Below are 23,719 nucleotides of genomic sequence, written 5' to 3'. Positions count from 1 at the left end.
ATTTTTTAATATATAATCCGAAATTAATTAGTCCTTAATTAATCCTTTTATTAATTCAGTGAAAAATAAATTCTGTTAAATAAAGGATTAACTGCAGACAGTTTTTGGCAGTTAATTTCGGTTGGTGGTTTACAACCACCATTAACAGCCTATAAATGAAAGGATCTGGACAGAATTTGAGGGCATATAAACACACAAACTTTCTCTCAAAAAATCGTCTATCTTTCCAAAGGGATCATGGTGAATTTCGACAGATTCAAGATCTGTTCTTGAATTGGATTGTTGTATCCTCAAGACAGACCCATCCCAGGGAAATTTCTGTCTTAGGACACTGCTAAAGCAGGCCTCAATCTCTACAATTTCGTGGTTATATTTCTATGTTATCATAAAACAAGTATGTTTTCTGTAAATTTGATTCTTGTATGTTGAATATATCTGAATTTAGTTTATTTTATTTCATTACCTTGTTGATTGTGTACTTCTGTAATAACATATTAAATGCTGAAGATGTAATTAATACCTATTATATCTTCAACATGTAATATGCATTAATTATTTTCTTAAAATAACTAAAATGATTGGTCCAGAATCAGTCATACATGCGCACAATAGATAGTGAAAACAAAATAACCTGACCCTATATATATATATATATATATATATATATATATATATATATATATATATATATATATATATATATATCATTATTATATATGAAAACCTTTTTATTTTGGTGCCGCCAAAAGAGCGTTTAGAGCATTGGGTGTGGGCAACAAGGTGCAACACCACCTCACATGCCTCATAAGCAAGTGGTGTTATAACACTAAATGAGGAAATGGGCAACAAGATGCAACACCAAAGAAAAAAAAAAGTTGGTGTTCCTCGTTTCAATTCGTCACAACGCCAACGAGATTTGCCATGACAAGATGCAACAAGTTGGGGGTTGTGTTCCCCGTGTCATAACGCCGTTGAGGGGTGCCACCTCACCCCGTTGCTTCTCGTTGGACCCATACCGCATAGTCTTATAGGATTCTCACGTCGACACGTCACCCAACATTGAAACGACGCCAGTCAAATCGGTGACAATGAGATTAAGGCGAACCGGCAACTTTCTTTCCTCAGGTTTCCAGAAAATGATGCATTGAATCGACACGGCCTCTCATACGCTTCTTGAAGACAAAGGATATATATATATATATATATATATATATATATATATATATATATATATATATATATATATATATATATATATATATATATATATATATATATATATATATATATATATATACCCTTTTCGGCCATCATTCTGTCTCGATTGCTCTTCAGTTTGACATAGACTTCTCCTTCTCAATTTCTGTTATCGTCGTTAATGTTTTTTTTTTTTTTTTTTTTTTTTTGTTTTGCAGGGTCTATGGAGTACTCCAGAGCGGGGGTTTGTGATTTTTTTTCTCCCGCCAACACTACATGTACACAGTTTCGACGACGCTTCAAAACATAACTTCGGAACGTCCATCAACCTCATTCCCAAAAGGTATTGCCTCATTTTCCTCTGGGTCTTATCGATTGAGTGATGTACGCAATTGATTTCATTTTCCTTTCATCACATCATTTTAAATAAGGGTTAGGGTTCACCGACTATTGATTCTTACAAAATCATTGTTTCTCCAATTTCTCTGAAGAAAATTGTGTTAAATTTGGAATATATCAAGGTAGAATACAATTGTTTTCCATTTACTTTCTGTTTAGATTGCGATTACAAAATGGAGGCGCTCCCACTTACTGGTGTCCACTCCTGGTGTCCACATATTCTTTCTTCAGTTTCAATTTGTTCATCATCCTGAAGAAAAAAATTGCTTTTATTAAAAAAAACCTCCTACTTGCCTCGTTATTTCATCAACAATCTCCTTAATTCTAATTTCCCTTTTCAGTTTTTTTGTTCCCCTTTGATGCTCAGTTTCTTTATATATTCTTAACCCTGTCATAGAAGAAGGGATGAGGTGCGATCACTGGCAAGCATGTGGTTAGTGTAGATGGATTGAATTTTGAAAAGCTCTGTTATTTCGTTCAAGATTATTCTGTTTTCATTAGTACCTAATTCCCACCTTGATTATATAATTGCTCAACCAAATCTTCAAACGAAACTTCATCGTCCATACCCTATATTTGCAGGTATTTGCTATTTCGTTGGGCGTAGACACTCCCAAGGTTACATGTGCATGGAAATTTGGTATTAAATGTGTTTGCTTCATTTATTTATTTCAAATTGATTTCAATCACTTATTTGGTTTGCTTTCTACGGTCCATTATTAGGCAAATTATGCTTCTTTCTTGAGTTTTGAAACCGTAGCAATTGATACAAAGAGTACTTTGATATTTTATTTAAATTTAATTATTTTTATTGGTTTGGTAAAAGTTGGGATTCAAGAGCATGACCACCAGGTGAGTTTTCTTTTTGAAAGAATCATTTTAGTTTTCAATTATGTTATTACGATAATACAAAAGTAAAGTTCATGTATGATCTGTAGTTATCTATTGTCTTTGTAATATGGTGTTGACATATTATACACGAGCACACACACACCTGTGTCAAGGAACCTAAGGAAAAAAAACAATTATTAATTGCTATTTTACTTTAAAGCTCAACCTGATCTTCTCGACTTCTTTTAAAGTATCTCCCGATCCTACTTCCCTTGTGTAGTAAAATGACCATTTCTCCACTAATGTCGATCCATAAACAATGATTCCTAAACCTTGCTTTAGCTATTTAAACATTTATACTTTTCTTTGACTACTACAGAAAAGTATAAAGCTTCACCAGTTTAGTAATTTGGCTATTGAATTTGGCTATTGAACTATTATTTCTTAATGTTTATTGTGATAATGTTTATTAATAGTCAGTAGCTAAAACAATATGTTTATGGCCCCTTTGAACTTTTAAAATGCTTCATGTTCTAATTCTATCATGTGGTTGATTTTAATAGTTACATCTACTCTTAAGTGTTACCAGGTTCGTCACAAGTCCATCGACAAATTCTTTCTGTTTCTTAAATCTTTTAACTTTTATCTCCAGGTTATTTAAAAAGTTTACCATGTATAGGACTAAATGAGGAAAGTGGTACCAACTTACAAGTTTGACACCAAGAATCAAATTGTAAGATCGATTATGCTGTAAATAGAATTCGTTTTTACTCTTTTCGTGGGGTTTCCAAATGACACTGATCAGAGAGCCAAGATGCATTTGATGAACTTTTAAGATTGTATTGACTTTGACTCATACCTTTAGAGTTTAAGATTTTGAGATTTTCAAAGCTACTATCATATCCGAGTTCCATATGTATAAAATTATGTATTAGACAATATGCTCTTTAGCACCCCGCTCCCGAGTTATAGCAAAGAAAAGAAGAGAAGAGAAAAGAAAGTAAGGAAAGAAAAGAAGAGAAAAGAAAGGAAAAAGAAATTGTCATTTGTGCTCCCGAGTTGGAGAGAAATGGAAGGAAAGTTAAACATTTTGTTCTTTCTTTTCAAATCCTCCCAAATCGGGAGGAAAGGTAGGAGGGAAAGTTTTCCTTCCATTTCCTTCCACTTCCTTCCTTTAATGAAACTCGGGAGCACCATTCTCTCTTGCTTTCCTCTCATTTCCTCCCATTTCCTTTCTTTTCTCTCTTTAAGTTGAAGTTGGGAGCGGGGTGTAGATATTGTAAACCCATGAGGATCTATCAAGTATGAGTCAGTCTGTCAACAATGCACCTTGAGACCATCATAGATGGTATAAGTTGACTCAATAAGGCAAGCACAGAAAATATATCACTTTATTACAGACCAAATGTAGCAAACATGAGAAACACTACCTAAAAAGGTATTACCTAAGATTCATATTACAATACCGTAGCTTCATCTTTGCTTATTATAATATTGTACATTATATATACCATCATAGATGGTATATATATATATATATATATATATATATATATATATATATATAATCTAACCATTTTTACTCGACTATTAACTTGTCAATGTTAGCCTCTTTTTGATCATGCATTACTAACAGCGAAATGGTGGTTAATGCAAAATCCAGTCCATGTTGGTCAGTGGAGAAATTGCAATCCCACTTGCTGTTTTTGTTGGATAATACAAGATAGAAATTACAAGAAATAGCAATGGACATTACTCTTTTATCAGTATAGGCAATTTATTTTAGTTATTAGGTAATATCAATGTTATTTCACTCTTACACATAATATCGAACTACTTGGTTGTCTACCAATAATAGCAACATACTTGCAATTAATTACTCATAATCGCAATGTTCTTACATTTCTTGAAATACCCAAATTACCCTTTTGTTTTTTTCTTATTTGAATAAAATACTTTAGATAACAGTATAAGAAATACCTAAATTACCTCCGTGGGTCGTGCTTATAAAAGCCCTTTTATTCTGGTGCTTTCAATACGAAATTCATAGTGTTCCGGTTCCTCCACATACCCAATCCCAGACATACACCTTTTCCAAATTCAATTACTCCTTCATTCTACGCCTCTTCGAATACACGCAACGGTACCTCATCAACAAAATCTAACCAAATCATCCACAAAACGGATTGCAATTATTGCGCAACGAACACACAATTCCCCCAGATCTTCACCGCAAACATTCGTAATATGAATCAAATAAGACGACACATTGATCCTTCTGTCGTCATCTCCATCTGCCATCATCATCTTCCTACTGGTATGTTTTCTACACAAACCCTAATTTGATTTTAGTTCTTTCCTATTCTTTACCGTTAATCTGTTGATGTATTTTCCTATCCCGTTAAAATTTATTTGACCGGTGTGTTTCCTCCAATCGGCAAACTCCATTTCGGTGAAATATCCGTTCAGGCATAATTTTGTCCAATTGTATTGTAATTATGATTAACGATTGCACATGGATAAATTATTCCAGATAGTTAACATATTTTCTAATTGTAATTATAATGAACGATTGCACCAGGGGAAAATATTGCGGACAATTTGTTCCATTGGTTGCTTTTACATTGTATATCCTTGAGATTCAAGTATATAAAAGCTCAGTATTATTCCTAGAAATGCATATCATATTGCAATCTGTTTTTCCTTTTTGTTTTCAATCGTGTAAAAGGGAAATTTAAATTCCTTCAAACAAATATACAGCATATTACATTTTCCTTACATCTTAATATCCACATTAATTTCAAATTTACCAGGTTCATTTAAGTACTCCCACTCTTGACAGCATTTAAGAAGGAAAATAAGTAATCCTATTGTACAAATTACTGCAATTTCCCCTATCTGCCTGAAAATTTTCCAACATAAAAGAACTTGAATTTAATAGCCGGTAAATAACTAAACATTGCAACATCCAAATATGCTTTTTTAGAGTTCATCAATCATCATCATTATAGTACCTTTTAACTTATATTGGTTTACAGACACTATGAATAGATATATTTCTAATTTTCCATAATTCGCTATCAATGACAAAATGCAAAAAGACTAATAAGAATTGCTTATATTTCACAGCTACATCATCATTCCTATATGTTGGTTATGAGTACAGAGAGCAAGAGAGCATTCCAGACATTCTGCTTCTCTTTTTTCTTTTAACAAACCCAAAATGGTGTTATTTATTTTTTTTTTTTTTTTATACACTTATATATATTTACCAAATACCCTTCATCAATTATTGGTTCAATAATCAATTTTGAATATACAATTATGAAATGATAACAATATAATTCCTAATATACTGATAATTCCAGTTGGTTTTTTTAACTCTACTGTATCGTCCCTTTCCCGATTTCCTTTTTTCTAATCGGATTTATATTCAAGATTTGGGATTTGGAATTTATATTCCTATATGTTGGATTAGATGCAGAACGATCAAATTTCTGTGAGGGGGATACATCTGCATATTTTCTTTATTTGAATAATTAAAAAATATTTACTCAATTATATATTTCGGTGCTCCCCAGAAAAATGATTCGTCTTTGGCAGTTCAGTCGATCCATGATCTAATTGGTGTTCATCATAATTTGTTTTCACATGCTTATTTTTCTGTTTCTTTGTTCATGTTTAAATTTAACGAAACTTATTTGACCGTCTGCCATAAAAAAAGCAGTCTAATTGGGCAATTTATGTGCTAATAATTCATGTGTAGTGTGATCTAAATGAGCAAGATTTGACTATGTGATTCGTATTCAATATCTTGAAATTTTGGATAGAACTAGAAGGAAGATTGGTTTTCTTGCATAAAGTTCAAGTCCTCAATGTTAATTAATTGTTTTCCAAAATCAAGACAAATGGCTTGCTTCTGACATCATCTATTGGCGAAGGTAAATGTAAAAGACCCAATTTGGTCATTTGTCATATACACTTATTTCTTATATAATCATAATGTTTTAATTTTTTATTTTTCTTTTTGACTTTTTGGTGCTTCATAAATACTGAGAGGTTATAATGGTAATTTATATTTTCCTTGTGCATGGTCTTATCACTGGTTTCATGCGATTGAAAAAAGGCAGGGTTTACCTTTCATTGCAACGATGCATGAATGTGATCTACTCGATTGACTTACTAAAGTCAATAGTTGTTAAACAATCATAAAAAAAAAAAAAAAAAAAAAAAAGTAAGTTACAACCTGTTATGAACTTGATCTATTGATCTAGGCATGTAAAAAAAACTTAAGTGGTAAGTATGCTCTTAGATGCATAAAAATGGAAGAAGAATTGTTGCAGGACTTGGGTTAGAGGGATGACACAAAGTGATCAAGTTTCTGACCACTTGACTATTTTTTTGTCCCTTTAGCTGGAAGATTTTGTGAAGCTGGTTTGGATTGTGCTGGGGTAAAATGGTCATTTAGTCTCATGCCAACAATGTATTCAATCGGAAAAAGAAAAAAAGACCTTATAGCCATAAGACCATGAAACCACAATGCCTATAAAAGTTGTCAAGTTATACAAGTAAGATAATTCATGATTTTCTTTCAACTGTTAAGTTGGATTTTCTCTGTTCAATGTAAAAAATAGAGTTGGGTGGTCTTGTGGTTTTCTCCATCTCGGGTCATTAACCCACTATAATTAGTGGTGTTTGGATGTAAGTTTCCACCATCAATTTTAAAACTAGTGAAGAAGAATCATTTATTTGAAATTGGATGGCTATCTTTGGTCACAACTTCAAACACCTACTATGGCTTGAGTTTGTAAGGATAAAAAATGGTTAAAGTATATTTGAGTTACTATAAATAGACAGTCCTCATGAGTTATTGACCTCTTGGCCTTTATTTTGTTTTTTTATTAATGATTTCCGTCTATTGTGTGCTATCTAGATAAGGAACTTTTGTATTTTATGCATAATTTTGATTTTCGGTTAAGCTGTGAGTATTATAATCTTTTGCAATTTGTTGGATTATTTTACAAGAAAGGAAGTTATGATAATCTTTTTTTGTTCTTTTTTTTTGCTTTGTATAAAAGAATCATTATATTTGTTATCAACATGAGATGTATATTTTAATATTGCAAATATTTTGTAGTTTAATAAATTAACTGATAGTTAGATACAAAATATAATGTAAGATTGTATGACTAACAAAGGCTCAAGATACATAGTCCATACTCCATGGACCTGTTTAGTATATATCCAATTACACGAAACTTTTTCATACTTGTGATATTCAGGTAAATATGTATAGCCACTTAGTGAACACAATTTACAAGATTTATATACATTCTAAACTTTAAATGAAATTGTAGGTTGAGAGTGAACATGCTTACCAGTTCTCTCTCCAGCCCTCTGATGCACCATAGTTTATCTACAAGACTGTGAGTGTAACTATAACCCGTCAAAAACATATGGTTTATCATAATCCAAAAAAGTAGCTCCTGAAAAGATTAAACTAATGATGTAATTTTTAACGTCTTTTGTTAACCAGTTACTTGAACCTTGAACCTTGATGAATAGACAACATTTATTTGAATAAAGTAAGATTAATATAAACATTTTGCATGAATGCAAATAATGATAAAAATAACTATTTCAATCGAATGTCGAAGGTTTTAACCTTTCTTTAAAGAAGTTTTATAAGCTTTTTTTTACCCATAATAGCAATGCACTTATATATGTTTACCAATAATAGCATTGTTCTTGTGTTTTTTTAATAGATAGAATCAATATCAAACAAGCAGGAAGGAAAGTTCATTGCTATTTGCCTTATATAAAATTCAAGAAAGAGCATTTCAATATTTTTTGGGGATTCGTTTTCATTGTGATCTTATAATTATTTCAAGAAATACCAAAAATACCTTTCATGGACCGTGCTAAGCACGGGCCTTAGAATATTTCTAGTATATATATATATATATATATATATATATATATATATATATATATATATATATATATATATATATAATTTTAAAAAAATGATATATTTAATTATTAATGAAATTTGATTTTCATCCATATTCGTAATATTCCGTATCATTATATTTCTTCCGTATTCGTATGTGACTAATCTGCATTTGCGGTTCATTAATCAGAAAAAGAAAAATACATGTCGTTATTTTCACGAGTCACGAATGAAAAACACATCCACTTTCTATGAATGTTTTCATTTTTCATTTTTATTTGGATGTTATTGACTTTATGAATTTATGTTGAAAACTTTTTTATGTTAATTACTTTAATCATTTTATGAATATATGTTGAAAAAACCTTATTTTTTTAAAATGTGTTGCTTATTTATTAAACAAGTTATATGGGTTGGGTTTGACCCATTAATTTGTGAACCCACGAACCTATATACTTAAATGGTTTATATGGGTTGGGTTGGGTTGAGGTTTCCAACCCACATACCCATGACTCGTCAACCCATATATTATATGGGTTGGGTTGAGTTTATGTTTTTTGACCCGCTAATACGCCAACCCGTGACCCAATTGTCAAGCCTATTTTCAGCTAGTTTTACCAAAAGTTACAAAACTGCAAAAATGGCCCTGTGGTTTCTTATTTTATTTGGTTATGGTCCAAACGTTTGAAAAGTTGCAGATTTGGTCCTTTTCAACAAGTTTTGTTGTGGTTTTGGTCCCTCGTCCGTTAGTTGGTTGTTAACTTCCTTAAAATGACAATTTTACCCCCAGGGACCATTTTCGCAGTTTTGTCTTTTACCATATTATAAGGACCATTTTTGCATACATTCTTTTTTATTTTATTGAAGTATTATATATTAATAGATATTATTTTTAATATATAATATTATATATTAATAAATATTCTTTTATTAGATTATTAATTTATTTTAGTTGATTTCGTTTATTTATTTTTTGTTGGAATAATTACTTTTTATTGAATTATTATATATCAATACATATAGTTTTTAATAAATAATATTTATATCATAATAAATATTATATTATTGGATTGTTAATTTTTGTAATTCCTTTTTTTTAATTAATTTTTATTGGATTATTACTTTTAGTTTATTATTTTATTCATATAGTGAATATTGTTTTATTTGGATTATTAATTTGTTTTAGTTAATTCTATTTTTAATTTTTTTTTTGTCGAAGTAATTCTTTTTTATTGAATTATTATAAATCAGTACATATAGTTTTTAGTATATAATATTTATATCATAATAAATATTAGATTATTGGATTATTTTCTTGCAGTTTGTAATTTCTTTTTTTAAACTATTTTTGTTGGATTATTACTTTTAATTTATTATTTTCTTCATATACTTAATATTATTTTATTGGATTATTAATTTATTTTTAATTTATAATAACATTTCTTGTTAATTTTATTGGTTCCACCACAAAATCGTCGTCTCTCATCATCGAAATCGTTAGGATAACAGCCAAACACCTTCATTTCATGTAGCTTATAATGAGAAACCATAGGGAAAATATCACCACCATCACTCGGTCACCACCACCACTTATAATTGTTATAGGGGTTTGTTGTGCGTTATGTAGGATATGAAGGATTCCAGTGGATTATGAAGAGGTTGTCGCAGGTGGCTACCAGCAACGTTGGGTGGAATAGGGTAGGGTATCTATTGAACCTTCGATGTAGGTATTTGGAGGTGATCCTGCCAATTTTTTACGATGATAAGTGATACTTTTATGTATTTCGGCAACTTTGTAGTGCTAATAAAACTAAAAACAATTAATAGTATACATTAAAAATAAAATAAAAATCCAATACGATAATATTTATTATCTTAAATAATAATAAATTTAAAAGTAATAATTCAACAAATAAATAATTCAAAAAACCAAAAAAGAAATTACCAAAATTAATAATCCAATAATGTATTAATTATTATAGTATAAATATTATATATTAAAAATATTATTTATTGATATATAATAATCTAATAAAAAATAATTGCTCCAACAAAAAAGAAATTATAAAAAGAATAAACTAAAAGAAATTAAAAATCCAAAAAAATAATGTTTTGTAATATATAATAATCCCATAATATAATATTTATTATGATATAAGTATTATATATTAAAAACTATATGTATTAATTTATAATAATTCAATAAAAATAATTATTTCGACAAAAAAAATTTAAAAATAGAATTAACTAAAATAAATTAATAAAAAAAACAATATTTAGTATATGAATAAAATAATAAATTAAAAGTAATAATCCAATGAAAAATAATCTAAAAAAAGACAAAAATTAACTAAAATAAATTAATAATCCAATAATATAATATTTATTTTGATATAAATATTATTTATTATAAACTATATGTATTGATATATAATAATTCAATAAAAAGAATTACTCCAACAAAAAAAATTAAACGAAATCAACTAAAATAAATTAATAATCCAATAAAAGAATATATATTAATATATAATATTATATATTAAAAAATATCTATTAATATATAATACTTCAATAAAATAAAAAAGAATGTATGCAAAAATGGTCCTTATAGTATGGTAAAAGACAAAACTGCGAAAATGGTCCATGGGGGTAAAATTGTCATTTTAAGGAAGTTAACAGCCAACTAACGGATGAGGGACCAAAACCACAACAAAACTTGTTGAAAAGGACCATATCTGCAACTTTTCAAACGTTTGGACTGTAACCACATAAAATGAGAAACCACAGGGACCATTTTTGCAGTTTTGTCTACTTTTTATCAGCTAGCTTTTCAGCTAGTACGTCAAACATAGCCTAAGTCATAGTAGGTAGTAAAACAATACATAGAATGGTGAAGAATACAAACATATGAGCAATGTGTAGGCATCTACCAAAAATATCAAAATACAAAACATGCAAAAGAGTTAGGATATTGATCTAATGTGTGTGTATGTGTTTTTTTCAACTCCCTCTTATTTAAGGTTATGTCATTGGAAAGAGCAAGCTCATCAATTTCTAGCCTTACATTATATTCTCATTTTCTTATTGAACATCCTCTATTTCTTCTACCATCAATCAACATTGACAAACCCTTCTTAACGTTGTTAACAATACTCTCATGAGGAAGTGTCCAAACCACCTCATATACAAACAAATTCAAAGTGTGTATCGTTAATATTGAAGTGTTAAAATTTGAAATTGTTCAAGAAAATCTCAAATGGAGGATGTTTTTTATTTCCAAAATAATCATTGGAGCTTACATTCATCTCTTTTAAAGTTTTAATAGGGTATATCATAGTTTGGTATGCATGTCAAATTTTGGGAAATTAAAATTGATATAGTTAATTTATCAAATTAAATGTCCAATCAATCACGTTTGGCACTTTAAACAATCAAATTCGAGATGGAAAGGTGGGAAAAAATCACCTTTGGTTGGTTTGTTAATTTTAAGTTTGATATTTAATTTATTGTCTTTTGAAGACATTGACATAAATGTATTTGGTTTAAAAAGTCTAGAAAACTTATAATTGTTATGTTGTAATAAAATAATAGAATTTTCATAATAATTGTTATTTGTTATCCGAATACCAAGATATAATCTTTGATGTGATATCTTCTATATATGATTGAAGTTATATTTTTCATTTTCTTCCCTTTCAATTAGATGTAAGTTACAAAACAAATATTTCTATTTTTATTCTTTTTAATTTCAACAACTTTATATCAAATACACATATAAAAATAAATACTAAAAATCTTTAAAATATATATTCAAAATAATATCAATTAAAATGTTAAGGTATGTATTCTAATCATTTTTAGTAAATTTATTTTTCATCAAAACGTTAATAATATATTTTATTATTTTTAAAATTCATATTATTAACGATCAACCAATTTATAACTTTTCTAACCCATTGCTAAAAACAATATTTAAGTAAATTAATCATCTATTCAATTTAATATATTAAAATGACAACTGACATATATCATTTCAATTATGGTTTTAAAATGCATGCCAATGAGTGTCAATCAATTTTATGAATAAGTAATATTACAATTTTATAAAAATAGAAACATATTATTTAATCATAAAAGTTGTATAATAAAATGATCTCATGAATACATTTACAAGAAGGGTAATAAGGAATATTATTAAATATTTTTAAATATTAATAAAAAAAGTTAATTTGTTAAATAAGAAATTTAAACTATGAAACATTAACAAAAATATAAGGGATAAAAATGAAAATTTGGTTTCAAATTCTTATATATATACTATTGATATTTCTTATTTATTAAACTGAAAGCGACTTGCAATTTCAAGTAACTTTTGTTAAAAGCAAACATATGATATTTGTTATAAATATAGATTTTATTAAATTGCAAGTTGGGAAGAACGGATGGGTGACACATATTATCAGGTATTTGTACTTATCATTTCTTATTTTTTATTGTTTTTTTGTTAAATGTATGTTTTTCGATGTGTTATGTTTAGAGAGATGATATTCATCCAATAGAGACAAATGAAATAGATGAAAATAATAGCTTGAATTAAAGTAACTATTTTTTCGACGACACATCGCCATTCGAAACGAATATATATCCAATGGACACATATAAAGCAGATAAAAATAATAGTATATTGTTACAGTAATGTTAGCATCGAGTGGATTTGTTAGCTACTGATAATAATATAATTGTCAGGTGTTCAATTCTCGTCAAGAATTGATGGATTGGGTGCAAAATATAGCAAATACTTTAGGTTATGTCATCGTCATAAAAAATTCTAAACTAACTTTGATGTTGTATTTCAATGTGACCGTGGAGGTACATACAAAAGTACACAAATCTCCAAAAAAAAAATAGGGACAAAAAAAATTAATTGTCCATCTAGCCTAGAGGGTAAATATTCGTCAGTAGATAATTCTTGAAAGATAAAAATGATATGTGAATTTCATAACCATGAGCCGTCATTATATTTGGAATGTCATCCTTATCCACGACGGCTAACTGAAAATGAATGCCGAATAGTGGAAGATTTGTTGAAAAAAAATGTCAAACCAAAAGATATATTATATGCACTAAAAAAGCTAAATCCGAAAAATGTATCTACTCTCAAAACTATCTACAATGCAGACGAAAAACTTCGACGTAGGGAGAGAGAAGGTAAAACTCAAATGCAAGGTGTTATGGAATTTCTAGATCAAAATGGATATGTTTATTATAGTCATGTAAATGTTTTGACAAATAAGTTAGAAGATTTATTCTTTACTCATCCAAGATCATTAGAAATATGACATGCATTCCCACATGTCTTGTTAATGGATGCAGCATATAAGACAAACAAGTACGGGATGCCTATATTGGAAATTGTTGGTGTAACTCCAACAAATATGACATTTTCCATTGCATTTGTGTACATGCATGAAGAAAAACAGTCCAACTATGTTTGGGCTTTAGACTGTCTAAAATCGGTAATGGAAGGATGTATGTTGTCGCTTATTATTGTGACCGGTAGAGAAACGGCTCTCATGAACGCATATGCTATTATATTTCCAGATGCTAAAGGATTACTTTGCAGATGGCATATAAATAATAATATCATGAAGAAATGCAAATCATGTTGGGATGTTCTTTCTACTTCATGGACGAGGTTGGTTAACTCTGAAACAAAGGAAGCATACAACAAGAATTTGGCACAAGTTGAAAAAATTACGAACACATATCCAGGTATGTTTAAATATACATTATAATATGTTATAATTCATTACATCAACTGAAATTTGTTTATGTATTTCAGATGCATTTGTTTATCTAAACAAAACATGGTTGACACCACACAAAGAAAAGTTCGTGTCTGCATGGACCGATAAGTTTCTTAACTTTGGCAACCACACAACTAATAGAGCTGATAGTCAACATGTCAAGTTAAAAAGATATGTTGAAACATCGGGATCAGATATTGCCAAATCATTGAAGCGTATTGATGATGTTGTTGAGTCACAATACACAGGTATAAAAGCGAGTCTTGCGAATAACAAAATTTTGATTGTACATCGGTACTACGAAATACCACATCTAAAACCATTTTGTCGTTTCGTTTCAATTTTTGCACTTGATATCATTTTCAAAGAATATGAGCGGTCCAAAGAGTTTGGATTTGTTTATGAAAATTGTGGATGTCAAGTACGTACAAGTTATGGGTTGCCATGTGCGCATGAACAAACTATATTTGTTAAAAAAGTTCATTGTGTACCGCTTCATTCAGTCGATAGATTTTGGAAGAAACTTGATTTATTAGAATGCAAATCATTAGAAGATGACAATTTGGATTGTGCAGTTGAGGTAAATATGTTTAATGCTCATTACGAAAAACAATCAAGACCTGATAAGTTAAGTTTAGCAAGGAAGTTACTAAACTTAATCACGCCGTCAACAACTTCAGTGTCTGAACTTGCTACTCACAAAACTACTCGTGGGCGCCCCTCCTTAAAGAAGAAACTTTTCAAGAAAACTCATATCGATTTAAACCAGGACCCACCAACTCAAGATCCACCACCTCAAGATAAACCGACTCAAGCGCCACCAACTCAATATCCGTTTAGACATAGTATTTCTACTTATACACCTGATTATATGTCGTCTAATTTGTTTGATCTAAACCAGGAACCAGATAGGCACAGTACGTACTCGTTCCGAGAACCTCCAATGTTCAACTCAACCTTTAATCAGGAACAATCGATGCATAATTCGTACTTCAACTGTAACGACCAAAAATTTTCAACCAATTTAAAACATTTTATTTCATTCAAAACCATTAAGTCCATACATCTTGTTTTCAAAATATTTCAAACATCAGAGTATTTCCCAAAACCATATCATAAGAACATAAAACATGAGGAGTGGTACGATCAAGCCTTCGCCTTACCATGATCTCCTGAAGCACCTGAAACAATAACCACAACTGTAAGCCCGAAACCTTAGTGAGTTCCCCCCCCCCCCCCCAAAGTACCCATACACACATAATCATGCACATACAACAAAGAGCAACATACTACGGGTCCAATCAACCTTCCGGTTGGAATACTCTCGGCCCACAACCATCGGGTTGGAATGCCCATACCCTATATGTACAACAATAACTACTATGGGTCCAATCATCTCACAAGATGGAATACCCCAGGCCCCTCAACCATCGAGTTGGAATGCCAACACAATATGAGTCCAATCATCCTACCGGGATGGAATACTCCTAGCCCACAACCATCGGGTTTGAATGCCCCACACTAGCAAACATGCACACATAACAGACAACCACATAATACTCTATAGAACCAACATACTAGGGACCTATCATCCTACCGGGATGGAATACCCTCTACTACTGCTCAACATACATAACCCGCAGGTAACCTCCTACCAGCGTACATAAGGCAAGACCAACTACGGGTCTATAAGTAACCAATACCCAATTACCAGGGCGCTGATCCAACAGAACTAACCATCACTTAACTATCCATTTCTCTAGGATACTAAGCTAACAAGGCATATCCTCATATCATTATCCTATCTACCAGGATATTAGCAAGCATATCATCACATAACATAACAAGCTCTAAACAACAATTCAAAGGGCCGGCCTGAGTACCTTAGACCCTTAAGTACAGTGAGGATAACTCACTTGAAATAAAGAACCGAACCACGGAAGCACACACCCGAAGCACTGCTCCAAACTCCAACACCTATTGCCATCAATGGACCATTGACATAAATAACCAATCACCATAACACCCTTGGAGGTCAAAGTCAAAGTCCAGGCCAAAGTCAAACTTCCTGACCGACCCTACTCACCGAGTCAACTTGTTGACTCGTCGAGTCCTTAAACTCTAAACACTCTTAGTACCCGACTCAACTCGCCGAGTCACCCCAAGACTTGTCGAGTCCAACGACCTCCGAGTCCCATCCTGATCAACTTATAGAGTCACCCTTTGACTCACTGATTCGAGGATTTGACCAGAAGAGGTTAGGGCTCCGCGACTAGACTCGCCGAGTTGTTCTTCCAACTCGCCGAGTCCATGCACATGTTCATACAAATCGTCAAGTACACCTATGTGACTCACCGAGTTTATCCAGTTCTCAATCCATTTAGAGGCTTTTCGAGCCATGCAGGGGCTCCAAACTATAAATCCACTCTTCTAGGGCATGCCTCTCACGTAAAGTTGAAAACTTTACGTGAAAGCAAAGAGCTATAGGCCCAATTCACTCTAGGGCTAAGGTTTAAGACAAAGATACTTCACCAACAAACCAAGGGCTAATACTTTATGAGGTTCTGGACCAATACAAGTCTAGATCTGAAGTAGCAACCTCAGATCTAGACCTCCAACCCGAAATAGATCCTTAACATGCCAAAATGGCCCCAAATCTCATTCAAGAAATAGACCTAGATGCAAAATAGTCAAGGTAACAGCTTGTTACCTTCGAAATGTGCCCAAACTGAAGTAGATTCTGGATCTACACCAATCCCTTGATGCTAGCCTCTTGATCTTCAAGTCCCTTTCTCAAAATTCCTCCTCCAAAGCTCAATTCTCTTTAATATTGGAAGCACACACGATTTCTAGGGTTTACTGACTCACAAGGGTAATAATGAGGCTGAGGGGAGGACCTAAAGTGCTTTATATAGGGCAATACCCCCGGGATTAGGGTTTTCTCTCTTCGGCACCAACTCGTCGAGTCCAAGCTTCCGACTCGGCGAGTTGATTACTTAATTCGCTACTCAAACCCGCTCCGACTCGGCGAGTAAGCGTACCTACTCGTCGAGTCCCTTCTTCGATATTACACTTTTTCCCTTCATTGAACTTCTGAAATTTCGGAATGTTACATCAACCAAGAACAAGTAATGTATAATTAAGATCCACTTATGAATGAAATTCCCTATATTTCATCCATATGTCACAAACATACAAAACGTGAGGGAGATGGAAATTGTGGATTTCGTGCAATAGTTGCGTGTCTCGATTATAGTGAAGATAATTGGTGTCAAATCCGCTTAGATTTACAAAATAAGTTGTTAGCACACCCAGTTGAGTACGCACAAATTTTTTATTACGATTTAAGCACCATACATCACTCATTGAATTTCAATGGATCACGTTTCACACCAAAAGATCGTTGGTTGGTTATGCCGGTCACAAGCTTTCTCATTGCTAACAAGTATAGTGTAATAGTTATTTTTCTAAGCAAAGATAGTCCATCAACATGTTTTCCACTGTGGCTTGGTCCCCAAGACATCTCAACTCATAGAGTTGTTGTTATTGCTCTTGTTAGAGGTGATCATTATGTGAAGGTTGATTTACATGGAGCATATCCAATGCTTACTATTTTGCCACTTTGGCGTCACAACAGATCATCACGGTCTGTTGGATGGGAACAGGGACGGACGCAAGATTTTACAGTATGGTTGCACGAGAGAGTTAGGGGTTGTACGGTAATAGAAAAAATAAAATTTTCAAAAATTTTCCACTGCAGCCGGAAAAGTTAGGGTTGCCGGTGCCACCGTGGACTACCCCTAGGTCCGTCCCTGGATGGGAAACTTTCTACGGTTATAATATCTGACAATTAATAAAATCAAGTTTATGTTTTGTTATTTATAATTATTAAGATCTCTATAAATAAAAAAATTGTTTTTTTTTTAAATTTAGCAAATAGTTTATATATATATATATAAATTGACGAGGTAAAATTAGTTTAATATATTAAAAATGGTTAAAGTGCTAACTGTAATATATCAAGTCAATCAATTCGTCGTGTAAATAGAATTGGATTCGTGTATTTAGAATAACCCTTAATTTTTTTATCGAATAAAATTCAACAGCGGCAATTTTCCATTCAATCTATCTTAATTTGTCAATTAATTTATTTACAACATGATTTTTTTTTTTAAATTCAACAACGGTAATTTGACGTTCAATCTGTCTTAATTTGTCAATTAATTTATTTACAACATGATTTTTTTCCCAATAATAATGCTATCAATATGTTAAAGATAGAATATATTAATTATTAAAAGCTATAAGTTAAATTAAATTAAGATGTCAAAATAAAATAAATAAATTAAATAAATGATGTATAACTTGCATACATATTTAAAAGGGGTATAAATCCAAATATATATATTTTGAAATAAAATGTTTACACTCAACCTTATTTAAGTAATAAAAAGTAACTAGATTATGACCCGCGTTAAACGCGGATAATATAAATTAAATACATATCACATTGATAGATGATATTGTTTTAGGTGAAATTGTAATAAAAAATGTTAGTTAGATTCATTTAGAGTTTTTGAACCAAATTTATTAAATAAAAATATTTAATATTTATATTAGAGCAATTTGGTGTTTTAATACAGTAATTTTTAACATAAATGATTTACGTAATATTTTTTTTATCACAACATGATGTGACTCATTGATTAAAACAAGTTGTGTAGTAGCTTTTATGAATTTACTTTGTTCGGTATATAAACCCGCATGAAGGCTCATATGGCACTTTTCATATTGGTCATGTAAAACCAAAAACAACAATAAGTTGTTATATGTACCGACAATGTTAAATTTTGTAAAGAAATTTGATAAACATTACAATTAAAGTGCATTGCCATAGCCATAAACATCAAACTCAGACATTGTAATTTGGTCAATTTCTAAAATATTTTTTCATTATAAGAATTAAAATATGATTTTTCAGGCTACACCTAATCAGATATACATATCTTCCGGTCAACGAAATTATTATAAAAAAAAAAGCCTTGTTATGAACAAAAATATAATATTAGTTTCATAATTTGCCAAAGATTAATACTAATAAATAATAATGAACTTTCACAAATCTTGCATTTTAGTCACTGCATCTAACTAACAAATGAATTTCAGTTTAGAGGATTGATTCAATAAGTGTAACCATGACTTCTTGTAGCTGAATTTAGGGGAATGCTAAGACCAATTAAGATATGTGGGAATGGTCTTTGAGACTACGCGTACGGTTGGTTTCTGGAGGGCAATACAAATTCAAAATGTTAACATGTATCTTTCCTCTAGTAGATTGATTAATTCTTTTATGACATCTCAACAAGAATATAGTAATAACATGTAATAAGAACATAGTAAATGCATGAAATTAGAGAAGAAGAAGGAGACAGATTAAAAAAAGAACCTATAAAAAAGAAAAGGAGAAGAAGACCATTGAAGAAAAACATTATAAATCGTACGACTCAATCCAAAATCCTAAGAATAAAAAATTCAATATAATTCTCTCTCTCTCTCTCTCTCTCTCTATATATATATATATATATATATATATATATATATATATATATATATATATATATATATATATACAGTATTTTTGAATAAGAAAATCATTATCTTCCAAAAAATTGGGATCCTAAGATATCAATTTAGAAATTTTCGATTATTCATCTAAAAAAAGATATCAATTATATTGATTCAAAATTTCAAATTAATTAACTTGCTTATTTAATAAGTTTTTAAATTCAAACCATTATCTCAAATTGATTCATTTTACGTGGGATATACTGGAAAGTAAATTATGAATAATACTGACTTTAATTTTGACTCACAAATATTTTGCTGATTTAATGGGATTAGATTAGCTTTTGTGGGTTAATAATCGAATTGATATGCTTATTTAATGAGTTTTTTCAAAAAAAAAAAAAAAAAAAAAAAAAAAAAAGACTAAACTGGTTTGAATTTTGAAGCCAAAAGCTATAAATAAGGGAGTTAAATTAGAAACAATATTAATTATAAAATATGATATCTCGTATATAAATAAAATAAGGGAGTTCAATTGATAACATAATTGCTAAATTTAAAGATTCTATAATTAAATGTAATTGTGTTTGATTTTTATTTCGGGAAGATGATGTCAACAATTTGATCTAAGGGTGGAAAACATATGATTGAAATACAATCAAGGGTCCTGATTGCTTCATTGGCGAATTAAGGGTTCTCTTGTAATAATATTTAGATATAAATGAAACTAATATGTTTAAAGTAGATTGATTAATTTTTGCATGGCCTCTCAACAGGAATACAGTAATAACATGTAATAAGAAGAGAGAGTAAATGCAAGAAATTAGAGAATAAGAAGGAGAACAAAGTAAAGAAAAAACATAGAAAAAAGTTTTGAAGAAGAAAATTGCTAAAGAAGAACACTGTAAATTGTATGACTCAATCCAAAATCGTAAGAATAACAATTTCAATGTAATCGTATTTATAAGGTGTTTTTGAATAATCAAATCATTATCTTCTAAAAAAATGGGATCCTAAAATATCATCTTGGAGATTTCAGGCTATTAATCTAGAGAAAAAAAAAAAAGAAATCAGTTATATTGATTTAAATTTACAAATTAATTGACTTGCTTATTTTATGAGTTTTAAAATTCAAATCATTATCTCAAATCGATTCATTTTATGTGGGATATTCTGTGAGATAATTTATGAATGATAGTGACTTTAATTTTGACTCTCAAATATTTTGCAGATGTAATTGGATTAGATTAGATTTTATAGGTTAATAACCAAATTAATGATATGCTTATTTAAAAAAAAACGGATTTAAATTTTGAAGTCAAAAGTTATAAATAAGGAAGTTAAATTAGAAACAATATTAATTATAGAAATTGATATCTTCTATATAAATAGAATGATATGTTTCAATTAATAACATAATTGTTAAATTTAAAGATTATATAATTAAATGTAATTGTGTTTGAATTCTATTTGGAAAAGATGATGTCATCAATTTGATCTAATGGTGGAAAACTATGATTGAAATACAATCAAGAGTGCTGATTGTTTCATTGGTGAATTAAAGATACTCTTTTAATAATATTTAGAAATTTAGAGATTTAGTGATGATTATGATTGTAGATGGATAATTGTTCGTGCATTTACAATTAGCCTTGTTAAAAAGGATCGTTATTTTGATGCATACTATTTGGAGATGCTATAAACTTTCAAAACCTTCACATCCGAAAAAAAGGTTCAATCAAAGTATCAAACTATCGACGACTCTCGTGGTCTCCGACTGGCTGCCGCTCTCCGCAGTCCGCTACTAGTCTCACGGACTGTTTGTGTTGTAAGTCTCTCTGAACCTCTCACAGTCTCGCTCTGTCTATGTCTGGCCGTTGCTCTTGTTAGCGTTCTTTTCAACGATCAACCAATCCAGTAAGTTAAAGAAAACAAAGACTTACGAAGAAAATTTGCAGAATCCTTACCAATTTCTTAAAAGCAATCTACTATTGTCCTTAAATTCCATCCAGAAATTTAACTCATAACCCATCATCAACTGAGATTTATTGTCACCAAAAGGATCGATACTAATATTTTAAGTTGGGGCAAACCCTAGATAACGAACGGATATAATATTATTTTTAAGTTGTAATGTGTTAATCTGTTTGGGGGTTTTTATATTGTTAACTGGGATCGGTCCTTTTCTAACTGGTCGTTAATTGCTGCTGAAAAGGAAGTCACTTTAACACTTGAAAATGGGTCCACCTCGAGTTCAAACGACAGTGGAGAGCCTCCCACGCGAAGTTTTGTCAGACATATTCTTCAGGTTGTTAGCAAAACAGCTTGCTAAAATGCGGTGCGTCTGTAAACCTTGGAATGCTCTCTTATCTGAAGATTCCTTCATAAAATCCCATCTCCATCATTCTATCCATAACAATGATGAGATTCTGTTGTTCTTCCCCTGTCGATTGCATTATGGCTGTAGTTCAATCACAGCACGCCCCACTCGCTCTCCCGATCTCGATCTGACCGATTTCATCAAACTCCCGGTTAATCTCAATTTTGTCAGATTCCTGGTTAATCTCGGGTATGCCATGGTTATCGGATCCGTGAATGGCGTAATATGTGTTTACTACAAATCATATCATGATGATGGTTATGCCGTTTACATTTGGAACCCTTCTCTCTCCGCTCTATTAACTCTCCCACCATGTTCTTTGCCTTCCTGTAATTCTCATGATATTGATTTCCGGTTTGGGTATGATCCGAGAACCGATGATTACAAAGTTGTTAAGATAACAGGGGTTTCTGGAACAGTCAACATGTTACTACCACAAGCTGAGGTTTATAGCATGAGAAAGGGTTCATGGGACTCAGTCAAACAAAGGATGGAAATGTTTCCATCGCATGTCACAAGTATCTTCAATAGAGACAGAGTTTGTACAGATGGCCATGATGGCCATATTCATTGGCTTAGTTTTACCAATTCTAAGAGGAAGCCAGAAACGATAGTTGCATTTGATTTGGGTGCAGAGACATTCAGTGAGATACCTCTTCCAGATTCTTTACTACATCACAATGTGTCTAGTCGCATGAATGTTTTAGGAGTTTTGACTGGAAAGCTTTGTGTGATGTCAAGGGTTAGAGATGGTGAATGTGAGGTGTGGGTGATGGATGAGTATGGGGTGGCTGATTCATGGGTCAAACATCATGTCTTTTCACAGTTTGATGGTGGTGATATAATGCCATATGGATTTACATCACGCAATGAGTTTCTTTTTAGATTTAATGATGATGTTGATCGTTATGGTTTGTATGATCTAGTTACAGCCAAGACTAAAACCTTCAAGATTCATAGAACATCTTATGGAAGTAAAATTGTTGAGAATGTCGACAGTCTTGTTTGGATAGCACCTTCCAAATGAAGAGCCATCAATGAGATGTTATGTTTCTTGATTAGTTTTCTGTCAAGTATCATTTTTTTTTGTGCATTACTTCTACACTCTCTTTTGTCACTTGTTAGCATGGTGTATTAGTTTCGTTTCTGAATTAAGATGCTGGATTTATGGTTTGTTTTTATTACTATTCCAATAAGTCATTGAACAATCGTGCAGGCTTTTGTTTCCTTTTCCTTTGTTGTGTTCTCCGGTTAATGGCCTCTTCCAAATATGTTCTGGATTTAGTGAATTGGATTGAATGGGCATTTGAAGGAGGTTAAAAGTTTTTCTTAATTAACTTGTCTTGTAGACAGATAATATTGAACATGATCATAGTGTAGATGATCACCAAGCTAAGACACTCGAACTGATATGGGTAAATAAGAGTGAAATGGTATGTTTGCTTTTTTTTTTTTTTTTAAATCAAATAAACATAAGGAGGACTCAAAATGGAAAATAACAAAAGTGGAAGGAAAGGCAAAAGAAAAAAGGAAGACTCAAAATGAAAAATAAAAAAGTAGAAGGGAGGAAAAACAAAATGGATGCCA

General features: G+C 31.0%; 1 protein-coding gene and 1 long non-coding RNA gene across 3 annotated transcripts; both read left to right on the top strand.

The window, feature by feature from the left end:
- Window positions 1-1,370: 1,370 nt before the first annotated feature.
- On the top strand, window positions 1,371-2,421 carry LOC122195758 (uncharacterized). Its single transcript, XR_006186460.2, has 2 exons — window positions 1,371-1,540; window positions 2,179-2,421. It is a non-coding gene; the product is annotated as an uncharacterized LOC122195758 (long non-coding RNA).
- A 19,012-nt stretch (window positions 2,422-21,433) lies between these two features.
- Window positions 21,434-23,359, top strand: LOC111906959 (F-box/kelch-repeat protein At3g06240). Of its 2 annotated transcripts, none has more exons than XM_023902745.3 (2): window positions 21,434-21,580; window positions 21,972-23,359. In XM_023902745.3, exon 2 carries the CDS (start codon window positions 21,990-21,992, stop codon window positions 23,157-23,159), a length of 1,170 nt encoding a protein of 389 aa, XP_023758513.1. In that variant the 5' UTR covers window positions 21,434-21,580; window positions 21,972-21,989; the 3' UTR covers window positions 23,160-23,359. The 2 variants fall into 2 exon arrangements, with proteins under 2 accessions (XP_023758513.1, XP_042753659.1); XM_042897725.2 differs by having other exon boundaries at window positions 21,435-21,580; window positions 21,968-23,359.
- The last annotated feature ends 360 nt before the right edge of the window (window positions 23,360-23,719 follow it).

The sequence above is a fragment of the Lactuca sativa genome, chromosome 8 (assembly GCF_002870075.4).
Source record: "Lactuca sativa cultivar Salinas chromosome 8, Lsat_Salinas_v11, whole genome shotgun sequence".
Classification (NCBI taxonomy): Eukaryota; Viridiplantae; Streptophyta; class Magnoliopsida; order Asterales; family Asteraceae; genus Lactuca; species Lactuca sativa.
The sequence above is the reverse complement of the archived record's forward strand: the minus strand, read 5'-3'. Positions and strand labels throughout refer to the sequence as shown.

What these genes read in the sequence shown, in the direction of transcription:
- LOC111906959 (XM_023902745.3), top strand. Translation starts at nt 21,990, where the DNA reads ATGGGTCCACCTCGAGTTCAAACGACAGTGGAGAGCCTCCCACGCGAA.